Raw genomic sequence first — 14,586 nt, forward strand, 5'->3', positions numbered from 1 at the left:
AAACCTTTGAACAAGTTTGTGGCGGCAACCACCGACTTTTAGTAATGTACTGTATAGTAATGTACTTCATTAACAATCCTGCACGTTTTGTACTTATATTGTAACTTCCATATACGACCAGTACAAGTATAATCTGTACACAGCTTGAGCGTGTCTTACAATGTTTACATGCTTTCGCACATAAAGTGTTTGGAGGGCCGATCACGCATTACGCCTTTAATTTTTTTATGGCTATATACTTCCAGGACGAATGTTTTTGTGAAGTCAGCTTTCCCCTTCTTCTGGTTGGCTCTAGCTTTATTACATTTGTTTATACATTTATTCGGAAAGAGATATGTTTGTCTATGTAACACCTTACTTTCCCTGTTCTAGTCTTCTCTTAATAATGCTAACCTGTGCTCGATCAGGCTTTTCCCTCGCCTCCCGGTCAATATGGGCTTTTCTTTGGAGGGAGGGGGAGGGGAGGGTGAGGGGGGTTATTTAAGGGCAAAGGGAAGATTTTTATCAGTGATTCCTTTTTGTCTGAGTACGCCATCATCCTTTAAAACTGGCAAAATAGCAACTTGTTGAAGATTCGCCATTCTAGCACCAATGTTTCCCTTAGAACATGTGGGCTGATGGAGAGTTTTAGTACCCCACCAACTCTTTGTTCTGATGGGTATGGGAGGATGAGGGAGAAGGGAGTGTAATTGTATAGGTAACCATTAGAGTATGGTTGATTTTGTTAAATTCTCGATACTTCCATAACCAGAAATCTAACAGCCTTAGTGATTCCTTGTCACATGTTAGATGAGAACATTTGATGTTCTACTGAATACAAGTTTTTCAAGAAACCAAGTGTAGAGTTTATCTGAGCCTTGCTTTTGAAGCAATATAAGTTAACATGAGTTTGAGACTTGGAACTCTGGTGACCACATATGACCTTTGACCTCTACACAAATAATAGGGTCCTTATACTTGCTAAATAAGATCCATACTTGAGTGGGAAGTTTAAGTTCTAACGTTTACAAGGTTTTTATACTTTGACCTCTATTGACCTGTAAACACCTTCGACAGCTGCAGGTAACAATAGCATTCTTCTTTAAAATTATGCTACATCCACATAACTCAGTATGAAGGTGAACCACCATGTTATTTTTGATTTACAGTTTTTTCAAGTCGGTTTAGGAGTCACTACCATCGCTTAGATTCCTAATCACAAATGCAGTTTTATAGCTTTGTAAATAATTCTTCTGTGTGATTGAAAATAAAAATGAAAAGGAGATGGAGTTTCACAGAATTAATAATTTCTTTCTCTATTACTGACATTTTGTTCGGTAAAACAAGTGTAGCAGATTGCCTTCGTTTGATCAATTGCAAACTTGAGTATAAATGCTCAGCTTTTAATGTTAACTTTTTTGGGTACCATGAATTCAATTGTTTTCATATTAATTTATTCTATTTGACAAATAGCAATTTTCCCATCATATTTATCTGTAGCTGAACATGTACTTCTCCCACTTGATAGGAAATATTTCATGGTCCATTTTGAAATATAGGGCTTGTAAAATGAAATACATAGAGAAATTTAAAACAATAAAAAAAAAAATGAAAAAAAAAAAGATGAAATATAAAAGTGTTTATTTTTTATCTTTTTGAAACCAAAAAATATTTATTTCCACTTTGTCCAAATATATAGTAATGAAATACCAATTCACCACTACGATACATTAATATTCATTATCTCAATTTGCACAACAAAGGTAGATAAAGCTAACACAGGAATGTTGACATGCACATATGTATGATCAAGAAAGCTTGTAAAACATACCACTCTAATTAAGATTAATAGTAAGTACTGTCTGTAAGCTTAGTACCTTATTTCCAAACCAACCCCAACCTCTAATTCTCATATCCTTTACTTCCATTAAACCCACCAAAAACATCTTGAACCCAAAGATTATCCCACTTTTCATATCCATTTTTTCCCTCATATACCTCTGACAATGTGAGTATATTAACTTCATAAACTTGCACTGGTCAAGTTCTCCATGAAAACTGCGAGGATTAGATCCTGCTAGCAATGGAGAAGTGACAGGGATCATAGGACCTTACATGTTCTAACCAGGATGACAATCATCACCCCCTTCCCCCCTCCCCCTGCCCCCCTCAACCCTTCTACAGCCCTGCCACCACAAGCAGTGATTGGCACAGATGTTCAAGTCTACAGATGAAGTAGCTAAATAGTGTAAAATGGTCAAAATGGGCATTCATTGTTCCCATTCCGTCAGGATGCAGATTAGATGTCATGTGATCAATGTTTATATTAATTATGCAGGTTTTTGCATCCCTTCTCGTAAATTGTTTGACACTGAACTGATATAGACTTCGAAGTTCATCAGCTTGTCAATCAAGTTTCATTTCAATGACGATTTAAAAAAAAAAAAAAATCATACTTTCTTCTATTATGTAATTTATGAAACAGAATATCTGGACAACATAACTTTGTAGAATCATGCAGAATCATTACTTTAATTTTTATTAAACTTTCACTGGATGAAAAAGCTTTGGAAGGAATAGGATGCATGCCTTAGTTTGAACAATAGTTCTGTGATGAGTAAAATACACATTAGGCTTGGTAAAATTGCTGGAAACATGTGAAAACCACCACAGTAATTTTTTTTATATATTTCAATACCAATTCATAACAACATCCTCAATGACTGATATCAGAATGGCATGGCAGTCTTTTGACATGTTTCATATCTGGAGGTTATTTCTATTTTTCCATTTATTTTGGAAACTTTCCTATCATTGAAATAAATCATATGCTCTTACATTGATACCATTAATGTTGTACATATGCCTCTCAGCATGGTTCTTAAAACCTGAATGTAATCCTGAATGCTGCATTAACATCAGTTTGTTTGATAAAGAAACGCTGCATGAAATTATTTTCTAAACTTATGAGGTAGAAAGGCATAGAAAAAATAACAAAAAAAACCTGGAAACCAACTAATTCTTCGTCACAACCGTTTATCTCAAATCAATACGCCAGATTCTAAATGAACCTGTTCTCATCATTGTCAATCATTCCTTTCTTGTCAACATTTGGAAAAAAGATAATTTTTTTTTGGGATAAATTGATAATTGCTGTTAATTAGAACCTTATATGGAGGTACCAGCCTGGCAGTGAATCTTCTCCCTTCAATGTTTAATAGATAGCCACATACCCTTCACATCTCATATATATATATATATATATATATATATATATATATACACATTTTGTGACATTCATGGTGTTCCCTGTTACTCACATGTTACTGGTAAAAATATAATGTTAACCAAAAAAGGAAAAAGTAAAGAAAATACAACTATTTGTTTATTTCCAAGTCATTTCAGATATACGATACCACTTGTACAGTATCATATTTTAGTAGATAATTTTAAGTTGTCGCTAAATCTCTCCTTGCTTTTCATAGTATTTCTTACACAAAACAGTGGGGTAGTGACAGGTAGGCCAAGGGCGGGGGAGGGGAGGGGGGATGAAGCCCTTAAAATATTTCTGCCCCTCCCCCAAACAACCTGGTAAACCAACTAATTCTTCGTCACAACCGTTTATCTCAAATCAATACGCCAGACTCTTAATTGAACCTGTTCTCATCATTTTCAATCATTCCTTTCTTGTCAAAATTTGAAAAAAAAAGATTAAACATTTTTGAATAAATTGATAATTGCTGTTAATTAGAACCTTATATGGAGGTACCAGCCTGGCAGTGAACCTTCTCCCTTCAATGTTTAATAGATAGCCACATATCCTTCACATCTCATATATATATATATATATATCTATATATATATATATATATATATATATATATATACACATTTTGTGACATTCATGGTGTTCCCTGTTACTCACAATTTTATACTGTTAAAGATAACATGTTAACCAAAAAAGAAAAAGAAAAGAAAATACAACTATTTGTTTATTTCCATGGCATTTCAGATATACGATACCACTCGCACAGACTTGCTGTTCATAGTATTTCAAAAAACAGTGGCGTAGTGTCATGTGGGCCAAGGGCAGGGGGAGGAGGGGGATGAAGCCCTTAAAATATTTCTGCCCTCCCGCCAAGAATTGCATTGGGCTTCCCTAAGAAAGGAGTCTAGCTAAATGCATATAATGCCCCATTTTCATGTACTGAATAAGATTCTTAATTTTCTTTTAAGTTTTTTTAAGCTTGTCAGAGTAAAGCCTACTATATCAGGCAGTATTAGTTCTCTCTCAAGACTCCTCATGACAGCTTAAATTTTGACATTTAAGACCAACAAATCCATCCGAAACATCATTTTTAGTCAATGTGTATCTTACTGTCAGTCATATTTGGTTAGAACTGTTAAGTACTATTGTAGGATACAAGCTGTTAGAAATAGAATGTGTTACTTTCAAACATGAAGCAAAGCTATAGAAATCTTATGTACATTTAACATAGGATTAGCATCATTGGTACAGATATAGTTAAAACCAGGTTGGAAAACTTTCTCCAGCAAACTTTCCTCTCTCCTCCTCCTCCCTCCCCCCCCCCCCCCTTTCCTATGAAGGTCCCAGTGAAGACTTCTGAGAGGCTCAGATAAGATATCGATACAGCTTTGCCACCAACATCCACCCATAAAATTCAGATTTCCATACGCAATGAATTTACCCTCTGAAAGGTTTGAAGTGATGCCACCTGTAAATATAGCCACTTGAGGGAGAAGTCTCTCAATCAATGTGGCAGTTGATTTGATGTCATATTCTACTATTGACTTGTAGACAAACTACTGACTGCGCTAATCGACATAGAAAAGACAAGACACATATATAGAGTAGTTAATGGAACACATAATGTTGTGCAACTTACTATAAATACCATTACATATGGAAGCCCACACAATCTACCATGTAAAAATTCATGAATCTCTTTCATGGTGAAATAACTATGACAATCGGTGGAGTTATTAAACACTGACAGATGAAGCAACATGATTACAATCACATTTATTTCATAAAAAACGTGTACCAAAACGTTGTTTTATAAGAGTGTGAAATGAAACTCCCCATCCCCCAGCCGAACATAGGTACACCAAGTCCAACGACTTAATAATCCAAGGCGTGTAATTGTCGCAAGCATCTCTGCTCTCAGAACTGCCAATTAAACGTCCCCATCTGAAGGACAAGAGTCGAACTCAGACACACCCCTTACTAAAATACTGACGTAGATGAAACATCCCGTTCATCATCAGTGCAGTGAAGCTACCGTGAACGAACTCATTTCCAAACCGTTGAAAGCACAGAATCACACACTATTTTTCCAATTCGTAAAATCAGAAATACCAAATCCGTACACGACTCTGCCCAAAAACACTGCCAAGCAGCCGGAATTTTTGTTGTTGTTGAATAGGTCAACAGAATCTGGTCTTCTGGTGGGATATTAAACTGGGAAATTAATGGTTCTCAGGTGGACCCTCAAATCGCTACAACATGCTTCCACCCTAACTAAGTACCATCAAAGTACCCTCTCAAATAAGAGCTCTATATACCACTTAACTCTTCCATGGCATATATGTTTCCAATACCACTATTGTTTACAAAGTCAAAATGAACAAAAATAGTGACTTAAAAGCAGCTGGGCTGCTGTTCATTTCTTAAATTTCTTTAAAACCTTTCTTAATTTCCCACCAGATTCACAGAATAACTTTTGTAACAATCTGTATATAATCCAGAAAGCCATTGATTCCTCTGCCCCCCCCCCCCCCCCACCAAATGATGCAATCATCTAGAAATATGTACAATCATTTGAAGAGATAAATAGATTGTGTTATGAATATTGCATGTAATCTTGGTTAGGCTATACAAACTTCTAATGTCCAAGTGTTGAAGTTTGATGTATGTTAATGCTATAAACGGACTGTTTCAAGGTTTTAATCATCCGCAGTGTCATTAACACAGCTGCCTAACAATACAGTGTCTGCCCAAGGTATGTTTCCATGGTGACAGCTGCCACATTACACAAAGCACACCAAGTGCATTAACTTTCAGGATGAGATGTTAATAACAACCAGAATGCCAATTCCTTGCCTATATAAGTTTATATATGGAATCACCTGATTGATATAGTATCTGAGGAAAACACGTCCTAACTCAAGTATACCAGAACATCAAAAAAGAGTCCCAGATAACTTGACCATTGCAAAAGGTATTATTCTTCTGAAAGTTGATGACTGATTTGGTAAAAGTGTGAATCCCTCTCAGCCAATTAAAATAGCAAAGCTCAAATCCTGTGACAGTATAAAGTGATATAGAAAAGCCATTCATCAAAGAAATGGTTTTGAGTTTAAGAGCTTACATGGTTTTCAGACTTTGACCTCTGTTGACCTTTGGCCTTCGACCTTCAAAGAAAAAAAACCCATGATTTCTTAATAAAATGGTGAATGATAGACAGGAGGGAAGGGGAGGGGATAAGGGAGGGGTGGGTGAATATGGCAGCTAGCGAAAACCAATTATTGTGCGACCAAAAGGTCCGATATTTGTTGTTAATGCTTTAGTTCTTCTCTCCAGATTTCAGTTTTTCTTCTTCATCCTCTGCCTGGTACAGACCGTTGGACTGAATGTATCGTAAAACTGGATCAGGGAGTAGATACTTCACGCTTTCGTTTCTTCGTAGCGCCCTCCTGAAATGGCAACCAACAAAGTAAAATATCATTCAACGGGGAACCATCTATCCGAATATCGCATCGCAAAAATGATATTCAAGAAAAAAATTGCTATTACAAAAAATTGCTATTACAAGTGTAAAGATGTATAGCAGTTTTCTACAAAGGAACTTTAGTAACCCATGAGAGCAACAAATTCAGAACCTTCAAAAGTGCTCCACACAAAATTTGAACACTATTATTCCCTGTTAAAAGCTCTTGCATCACATTTTGAAATATTCTGTCGGTGAGGATAACTTCCCTTTGATCACTTCTTAGACTCTAAAAGGAGGGAAAAGGAAACTAGGGCAGCCCAGGTCCTGCAGCTCTCCTGGCACTACCTCCTCCCACCTTCCCCTCACACCTCCCCATTCACAAAGGACAGGCCCCCCCAAAAAATGGGTTCCTGAACTTCCTGGTGATTCTAAACCATTGGGTCACAATCGCTAGTCTACCAAGTTGCCTCTTTGAAGCTGCTTTCCTAAGAGATTTGTTACCCCCATACACCCCCATGACCAGTAGCCAATTTGCATAATCATGAATTAAAACAGCATCGGTCATCAGTCTCAGCATGGAGAGATGTATCTTAACTCCAAATTCATCTTGTAAAAGCAACATTTTTTTTGGGTAGCTGTGGACATTTGAAAATCTCATGCAGCTTATCATTTAGGATATTTAGTTCCTATATTTATGATTACTGGGGGGCAAAAAAAGCACATGAACTGTCTTGATAATGTTGATACTGGTTGATCATCATGAGGAAGCCAGATCAAATGCCCAAGAAAATCTGCACCTCCTTTTGAATCCCCTCCCCCCCCCCCCCCCGTAACCCATCAAACTAAATATAGTTCCAATAGGCTTCAGTTCGTACTACTTCACACACCTGATCTTGGTGGAGCTGATTTCATTATGTATCCATTCATTAACGATGTGAATATTACTCTGTAAAGTAACAAGAAAAAGATCTGTTAACATCAATAATAAGCAGATGAATTAAAAATTATACTTGTGTTTGTAAGGTTGTGACTTAATCAAATTTGTTTCAACTTCAAATTTTCAAAATATCTTGATATATTAAGCCAGTTTCCATTTGGCTTGAATGGAATTAAGAAAATGAGTGTTTCGGAAACACTGTACCCGAATTCAGTGATAAAATATTTACATATAAATATTAATTGACATTCTAAATAGAAAAATCTGTGTAATCTCTGTTTGATGAGATACTGGGTAAAAAAAAAAAAAAAAAACTTGGTATGTATGGTGAGAATATTACAACATACCAAACATATTAAATATTACTGAGTTTGGTTGACTGTTTGCAATATTCTAGAATAAGCTAGATATAGGTTTATATATAGTGACAAAGAAAATATTTGCTAAATATGCTAAAATGGTCACACAGATTGCAGTATAGTATTCAGCATTTCCTACACAGTTTTGTAATATGTAATAACATGGCATTGCACATTTTTCAAGACAGCTTTGTTTTCAGCAGTTCACATGGTGACATAAATTGAGGAGATCGGTCTTCGATGAATTTTGGTGCCGGCCATCAAGAGATAATTTTCTTTTTCGCCGTTTCATAGTTTTCTTCGTTACCCTACCTGATGCTTGTAGAGTTGATCCGATTCGTAAATAAATTTGTAAGGGTCCGTGCCTGCTCTGGTGATCACAACCAGACCATATTTACCCACGATTGTTTCCATCTGAAGGGAGACAGAAAACGAAAACGGGAAGTTTATGCTAACTATTTTTGGCATTTTGGATTAAATGGTTAATGACTGACTAAAGAATTTTGGCAAAAAAAAAATGGTTTTAAATATTCCATGGCTTGGTGAAAGTGACACAGTAGTTTACAACCCAACCCAATGCAAAAATTGGATGATTTGAAATTCTTCGACATATTTCTGTTCTCTATCAGGAAACCATATCTTCAGGTGCGGAGCTAGGGGTATTGGTCAGGAGGGGCGAGAATTGTCTGTAGGGGCGCTTTCGACACTATCTAAGTGGAGCGCCACCTTAAGTTGGCGCGTAGCCTACAGAAATTTTTTGAGTAAAGATACTCCCTAGATCGCCGGAAATGACCCTTTTTGGGCCTGGCAAATTTGCAGATAAACGAAGAATAAATAGGTGTCATCGCCAAATTACACCAACAAAATGTGACAAATGTTAACAGGTACATGAGAGCGCAATAAAAACGTCAATAATCGCGAATATGTAAAAAGTGGTAAAGAGTTGAAAAGGGCGCCAGCAGTCCATTCGAGTCCGTCAGGGGGGCATCCGCCCCCCCTGACTGCATGGAAGCTCCGCCGCTGCATATCCATGACTAATTTTAACTGTTTATAAACCAGGAAATCATAGAAAAGGCAGACACGTAGACAGTAGATCATGTGTCTCTTTCTAACCGTAGACGAGAGTAAACTATTCTTGAATCTAGTGGGAGTAGTACTTAAACGCAAACACTTACATCCTCCTTTGACCAAAGATCCGGGACGGCAAAAGATTCCAATAAGTCGCCCCCGCAGAGCAATTTGACTTGGACTGGAGAGTTGGAGCTGTAAATGTCATCTTTGTCAATATCTAGTTGGGAGAGAGCAATTTCAAGAGTCGTTAAATCTTTCTTCAAATGATCCAGAATTACAAAGTATGCGGAAGAAGGGAATTTGACGGAAGAAATGGGTAAGATATGCCAGAGATTCCAAACTGAGAAGAAGGTGGAATTACATGCTATTCGGTTAAATCATTCATGTGACGTCTTTGCATGGGTGAATCATAAATAATCACAAAAAAAATTCAGGAAAGCTTGACCAAATTCACAAGATAAAGAAAAGAAGAAGGGTAAAGATGATGAAAGCTCTGACTTATCACCTTGCAATATATATAATACTCCATGAAACTTTGATTAAAAATAGACAAAATTGAAGCCATTACTCCAAAAATGTCTTGAATCATTCATTTGACGTCACTGCACAGGTTGCCTCACAAATAACCACAAATAAATGTTGGTAAAGCTGATAAAAGACAATTTAGATAAACAAAGGAAAACAGGAAAAGAACTGACAATTCTCTGGCAGCTGTTTACATTATAATATACGGTAGTAGTCGATGCAACTTGGAATAAAAATATACAAAATTGAGGCCATTACTCCGTAACTTTCTCAATTAGTCATGTGATATCACAAAAGTTGGGAAAGTTTGATACATAAGAAGAAAACTGGAGAAGAGCTAGGCCTCATCTCCAACAATATATAGTACTTGATCTAAAAATATAAAAAATATTTAAAAAAAGACAAAATTGAGGCCATTATTTCATAAAAATTCTTAGAATAATTAATTTGCATATTTCTCTATCTTTTAGAGATCTCAGCAGACCCAAACAGGAATTTTCAAAACAATGATAATAAGAATACAAACATCCATTTAGTTTTGTATAAAGCATGGTAAATAAGCTAAGAGGGCAGTTTTTCAGAATTGGGGAGTACGAAGGACAAAGTGCTAGAGAGAAGTGAAAAAAACATTCATATAAATTTTTGCGTTAAAACTACAGGTGCAGTCAAAATAAAAAAATAAATAAGCGAGCCCTGATGCGCCCCAAACTGCGGAGGTTGAAGTTAGACAGGTCGACAATATTCTGAACTGGCAAGTTAAGTCACAAGACAAAAGAGTCTGCAAATTACGCACTGCACAATTACTATATTACTCATGAAACCTTAAAATAATCGTCATTTGTAAAACAGACTATATACTAGGGTTGGGCGATATATCGAAAATTATTATTATCGCGATAATTTTTTTTCAAGACGATATTTTTTGAGGATTGAACAAATGACGATAATTTCTTGTGAAAGAAATTTGAAGTAAATGTGGAAAAAATGCGATTATCCTTTCTCCGTTTTATTTACAAATGTTATTCTAGCATTCCATTCTTAAGAAAGTTGAAAAGAAATAGGTTAATCAACTTCATTAATTGACTTTTAAACTTCGTAAAAACCCGTCCTTTACAACATTGACTGTATAGAGAACAAAACTCAGTAGAGAAATTACCAATTGTGTACGAAAGGTAAGTTGGTACACCTTTCAAATTTTACGAAAGATTGAGCAAAACACTTCACACAAAAATTCACGCGAAACTGGCATATCGTGCTGAATGCATCTAATGTCATGTAAAAAAGGCTCTATTACACCCATTTATGAATAAACCATAAGACCACATCTGGTGTTAAGCGTGGGGAGAAGAAAGTATTTTCTAGAATTTCCACAAAAAATGGAAAAAATAATATCCTACCATAGTTAAGTGTACAGTAAATAGCCTAACCACTTCGTCGGTTACGGATCTCATGTAACAACAAAAACACTACTAATTTTTGTTGTTGCGAAGTTGACGTTATCTACAAGGACATGGAAACAATATTTAGCATTTAGTTAATCATGCCAAGGGGCCTAAAACACGGGAATACAAGGTTTACTTTCATAAAGATGGCCATACTGTAGCTATTGGGGCCAATTGATATCGTGCTATGTCTGTATGGTATAGACTGTGCCTCGTGTATTCAAGGGGAATAGATTGTTTTGTTCATGCGGAGGAGTCGGTTGACTTGAGGTGTGTTTTACTTACGGGGATGTTTACCTACTTTTCTTGAACGTCTAAGATAATATTTCGCATAACTTAACCGATCCTTTACTGACTGATCTAATTAATTCTAGAGTTGAGCCAAAATAGTTTACTCCATGAAAACTTTTTTGGAAACGTGCCAAAAATGTTAGCAAACAGGTGTTAGACGGGGTTGTTTGACAAGGTACAGTACCTGGGAAAATTCGCAGCACATGTAGCCAGCCTACCGTGATATTTAAGTTGTAAACTGATGTACGTATAGTGCACGCTGTTCATTGTTAGGCAGTCTAGAAACGGGGCTTTGCCGAACGTAGTTTGTTTCATAATATCGACAGTTTTGTAAGTTAAACTTTTTAAAGATTGTAAGACAGATTACATCTCTTTTCATTTTATCACATAAGATAGCTACTCTAACTTGTCATTTTAAAATTTTCATCAGTTTCGTGACAATTTAAATTAAAAAAGGTGTCAGTATTTTGAATCCTCAACTGCGAATTTTTTATCGCCAGACATGCAAAAATACTAAATTTTTCCGGGGGCCTTCGCCCCTGGACCCCCACAAGGGGTTCCACCCCTTGACCTCACCGGGCCCTAAGGCGGCCCCCTAGACCCCACGCCATTGTGCTCGCACGCAATGCGTGCTTGGTGTTCTCGCCGCGCGAAAACACCGGTGGGAAACCGGCAGTTGTTTTAAGTGTGTTCGCGAACACACTAAAAACAACAAGGAAAAATTATCGTAATTATCGAAATATCGCGATAATTTTTGAACTATTTATCGTGACGTTAAAAAACAAATATCGCCCAACCCTACTATATACAATCATCAAAACAAAATCACAACCCAACTATGAATAACATCTATGGGTTAACATCCCAATCAAAAGAAAACAAAAGATGGATAGCTCAATTGGAAGACCACGTACTGCTACAGAACTTAAAATCCTGAGGTCAGTACTGGTTCAAAACTTAATTGATGTTTTCACAGTTGATTTTCTTTCCTCTGTTGATTCCAACTATATATTCCACAGAAAAGTCAACAATTCTCTTGAAAACCCTTGTGACCACCCACCAAAGGGGTGATGCATAGCTAAGGACTTAAATAATTGTAATCATCATGGCACTGGTGCATGAAAACTAACTACTAAAAAGTTTCCTTGCTATTCAAAAAAAAACAAAAAACAAAAAAACAAGAGAAAGGGAGAGAAAAGGAGAGAAGAGGTGAGGAGAGGAGTTAAGAGAAGAGAAGATGAGAGGAGAGGAGCATACCATAAGTGTACACAGAAAAACTGAACAGTGTGGTAGCATACCTCGTCTATGCTAATGCTGCAAATACAGTGGGTTTTGTTTTTCATTATTTTACAAATAACTTTGACCCTGTTGCATCACTCATACCGTTAACATCTCCAAACCTAGATAAATATTAAGGATCTACTCGTTACTACATCTCTCTCTCTCTCATTTTTAGTGGTACATAAATTGCATGGTACAACTTTGTGTTCGTACTATTAACGTGTGTGATAGATTTGTGACAGTACAGATCACCTCTCTTCGTGTGTAAACTGTCCATCTGTCTGTGGCATAAAACTTGCAGGTAACACAATGTCTCTACGAGATCATAACAAACCTGGTAAAAATTTGGCTTCTGTTTGAATCATTGAAAAGCACTAAAGCAAGCAGGTTAATATATAGAGTATGTATATATATGCATCTCGCAAGCATCAAAGATCATTAGAAAAAGGAAAGTTTATAGTGTAAATTCTTGGGTTTTTGTTAGCAACATCATACTATGCACATTGATACTTGATGTGGTGCCTACAGACATGACCATTGGGATCCTTACACAGTGCACAAGGCCTTAGGTGTCTGTATAAGGTCTACCATTCTGTAATAACATCACGCTCTCTGCACTCACAGTATGTCATATATCAATCCTGAACTTTTAAACCTATATGATCATGATAAGACCGATGATTACAGTATGCATTGCTGTATTGTACTTTACTGTACTGTGTTATCATACATAAGTCCATACACTTAATTACTTCAAGAAGTGTCTGCGTTTAAACCTTGAGATCATTCCATAATGCATGATTATAGTGTTACATTGCATAACATTACATTAGAGACAACATTCAGTTTCAGAATTTGGTTTGTAAGTCAATGGGGAACCTTTATAGCGAGTATGCGCTCCTGGGTTCACTGGTGGAGTCCAATCTTATTCTAGCAAATAACTGTTTTGTGCGATTTCAAATTTTTGGGATGATCATCTAAGTAATTTTTCTGTTCAAGAATAGCTAATTTAGTTATCAAAACTTTTACCAACCATTTCAAAGAACAACCAAATTTATTATCTTGCTTCTGACATATTTTGTCTTCTCCAAATACCAAAATAAAAAATAACCAAATAGAAAAGCAAATTGCACCAATCAAATCAGCCCTCTTACTGACAAAATACTCCATCAAATTAATTTTCTCCTGTTTTAAAAATTACAGAACCGCTTAAATAATTTTTTCCTTTTTCATCAAACCATATCACACCTGGAGGAAGGCTGAAACAGGATAATTTGTTGAGAGTAATAACAATGTAAATGATCAGGCTATCAGCTAATACCAGTCCTTGGCAAAAATGTTAATTTCAAGGTTCTTTAAGTCAACCAGTGATGAACTTGTCATGGTCTACGGTCAATGGCCGACACTATGCCACGGAGGAAGAATTTATTCAACAGGAAATAAATTGTTGCACTACATGAAAGCCAATAATCTAGCAGCTGCTATATGAAGGCTCGAATATTGAAAAATCGAGAAATTTATGCTTGTTTTCATTTCAATTAAGTTGCTCACAATGGTTTGGGATATTTTAGAAGGTTTTGTATGGTTTAAATATGGAATGGACAGATGATGATTCGCTTTCAGCTCCTTGATCCAGTGAAATTGAGAACACTCATGATTTTTTTCTCATATACATTAGGGCTGTGTTTAGAGTGAACTAAGGTCGTTGCACATGACATGATACAAAATTAGCATTGTGAAGATGAATGGAAAAAGTCCAACTTTGAGAGTTTACCATATCAAAGCCATTGTTATTTGCTTGGACTGATGAGTAGCTTATACCGGTGTTAATTTTAACACTTAATTTGAATTGCTACATAAAAGGGGAATTTTTTTTTTACAGTTATAATTATTTTCAGACCAATTTTTAATTCCCTATAGAAGTTAGATGCATAAGAGGAAACCATATCCTTTTCAAAAAATAAAAT

General features: G+C 36.1%; 1 protein-coding gene across 2 annotated transcripts in view; it reads right to left on the minus strand.

Moving 5' to 3' along the window:
* Positions 1-2,230: 2,230 nt before the first annotated feature.
* The window catches only part of LOC139967363 (nicotinamide/nicotinic acid mononucleotide adenylyltransferase 1-like), a 41,745-nt gene continuing 29,389 nt past the window's right edge, over positions 2,231-14,586 (minus strand). For both annotated transcript variants that reach the window (XM_071971072.1, XM_071971073.1), the window contains 4 exons: positions 9,185-9,297; positions 8,322-8,423; positions 7,601-7,659; positions 2,231-6,696 (listed from right to left, as the gene is read on the minus strand). In XM_071971072.1, the coding sequence (XP_071827173.1) occupies positions 6,567-6,696; positions 7,601-7,659; positions 8,322-8,423; positions 9,185-9,297 (404 nt within the window). In that variant the 3' untranslated portion in view covers positions 2,231-6,566. The remainder of the gene's footprint in view (positions 6,697-7,600; positions 7,660-8,321; positions 8,424-9,184; positions 9,298-14,586) is intronic.

Source organism: Apostichopus japonicus, chromosome 5 (assembly GCF_037975245.1).
Source record: "Apostichopus japonicus isolate 1M-3 chromosome 5, ASM3797524v1, whole genome shotgun sequence".
Taxonomy (NCBI): Eukaryota; Metazoa; Echinodermata; class Holothuroidea; order Aspidochirotida; family Stichopodidae; genus Apostichopus; species Apostichopus japonicus.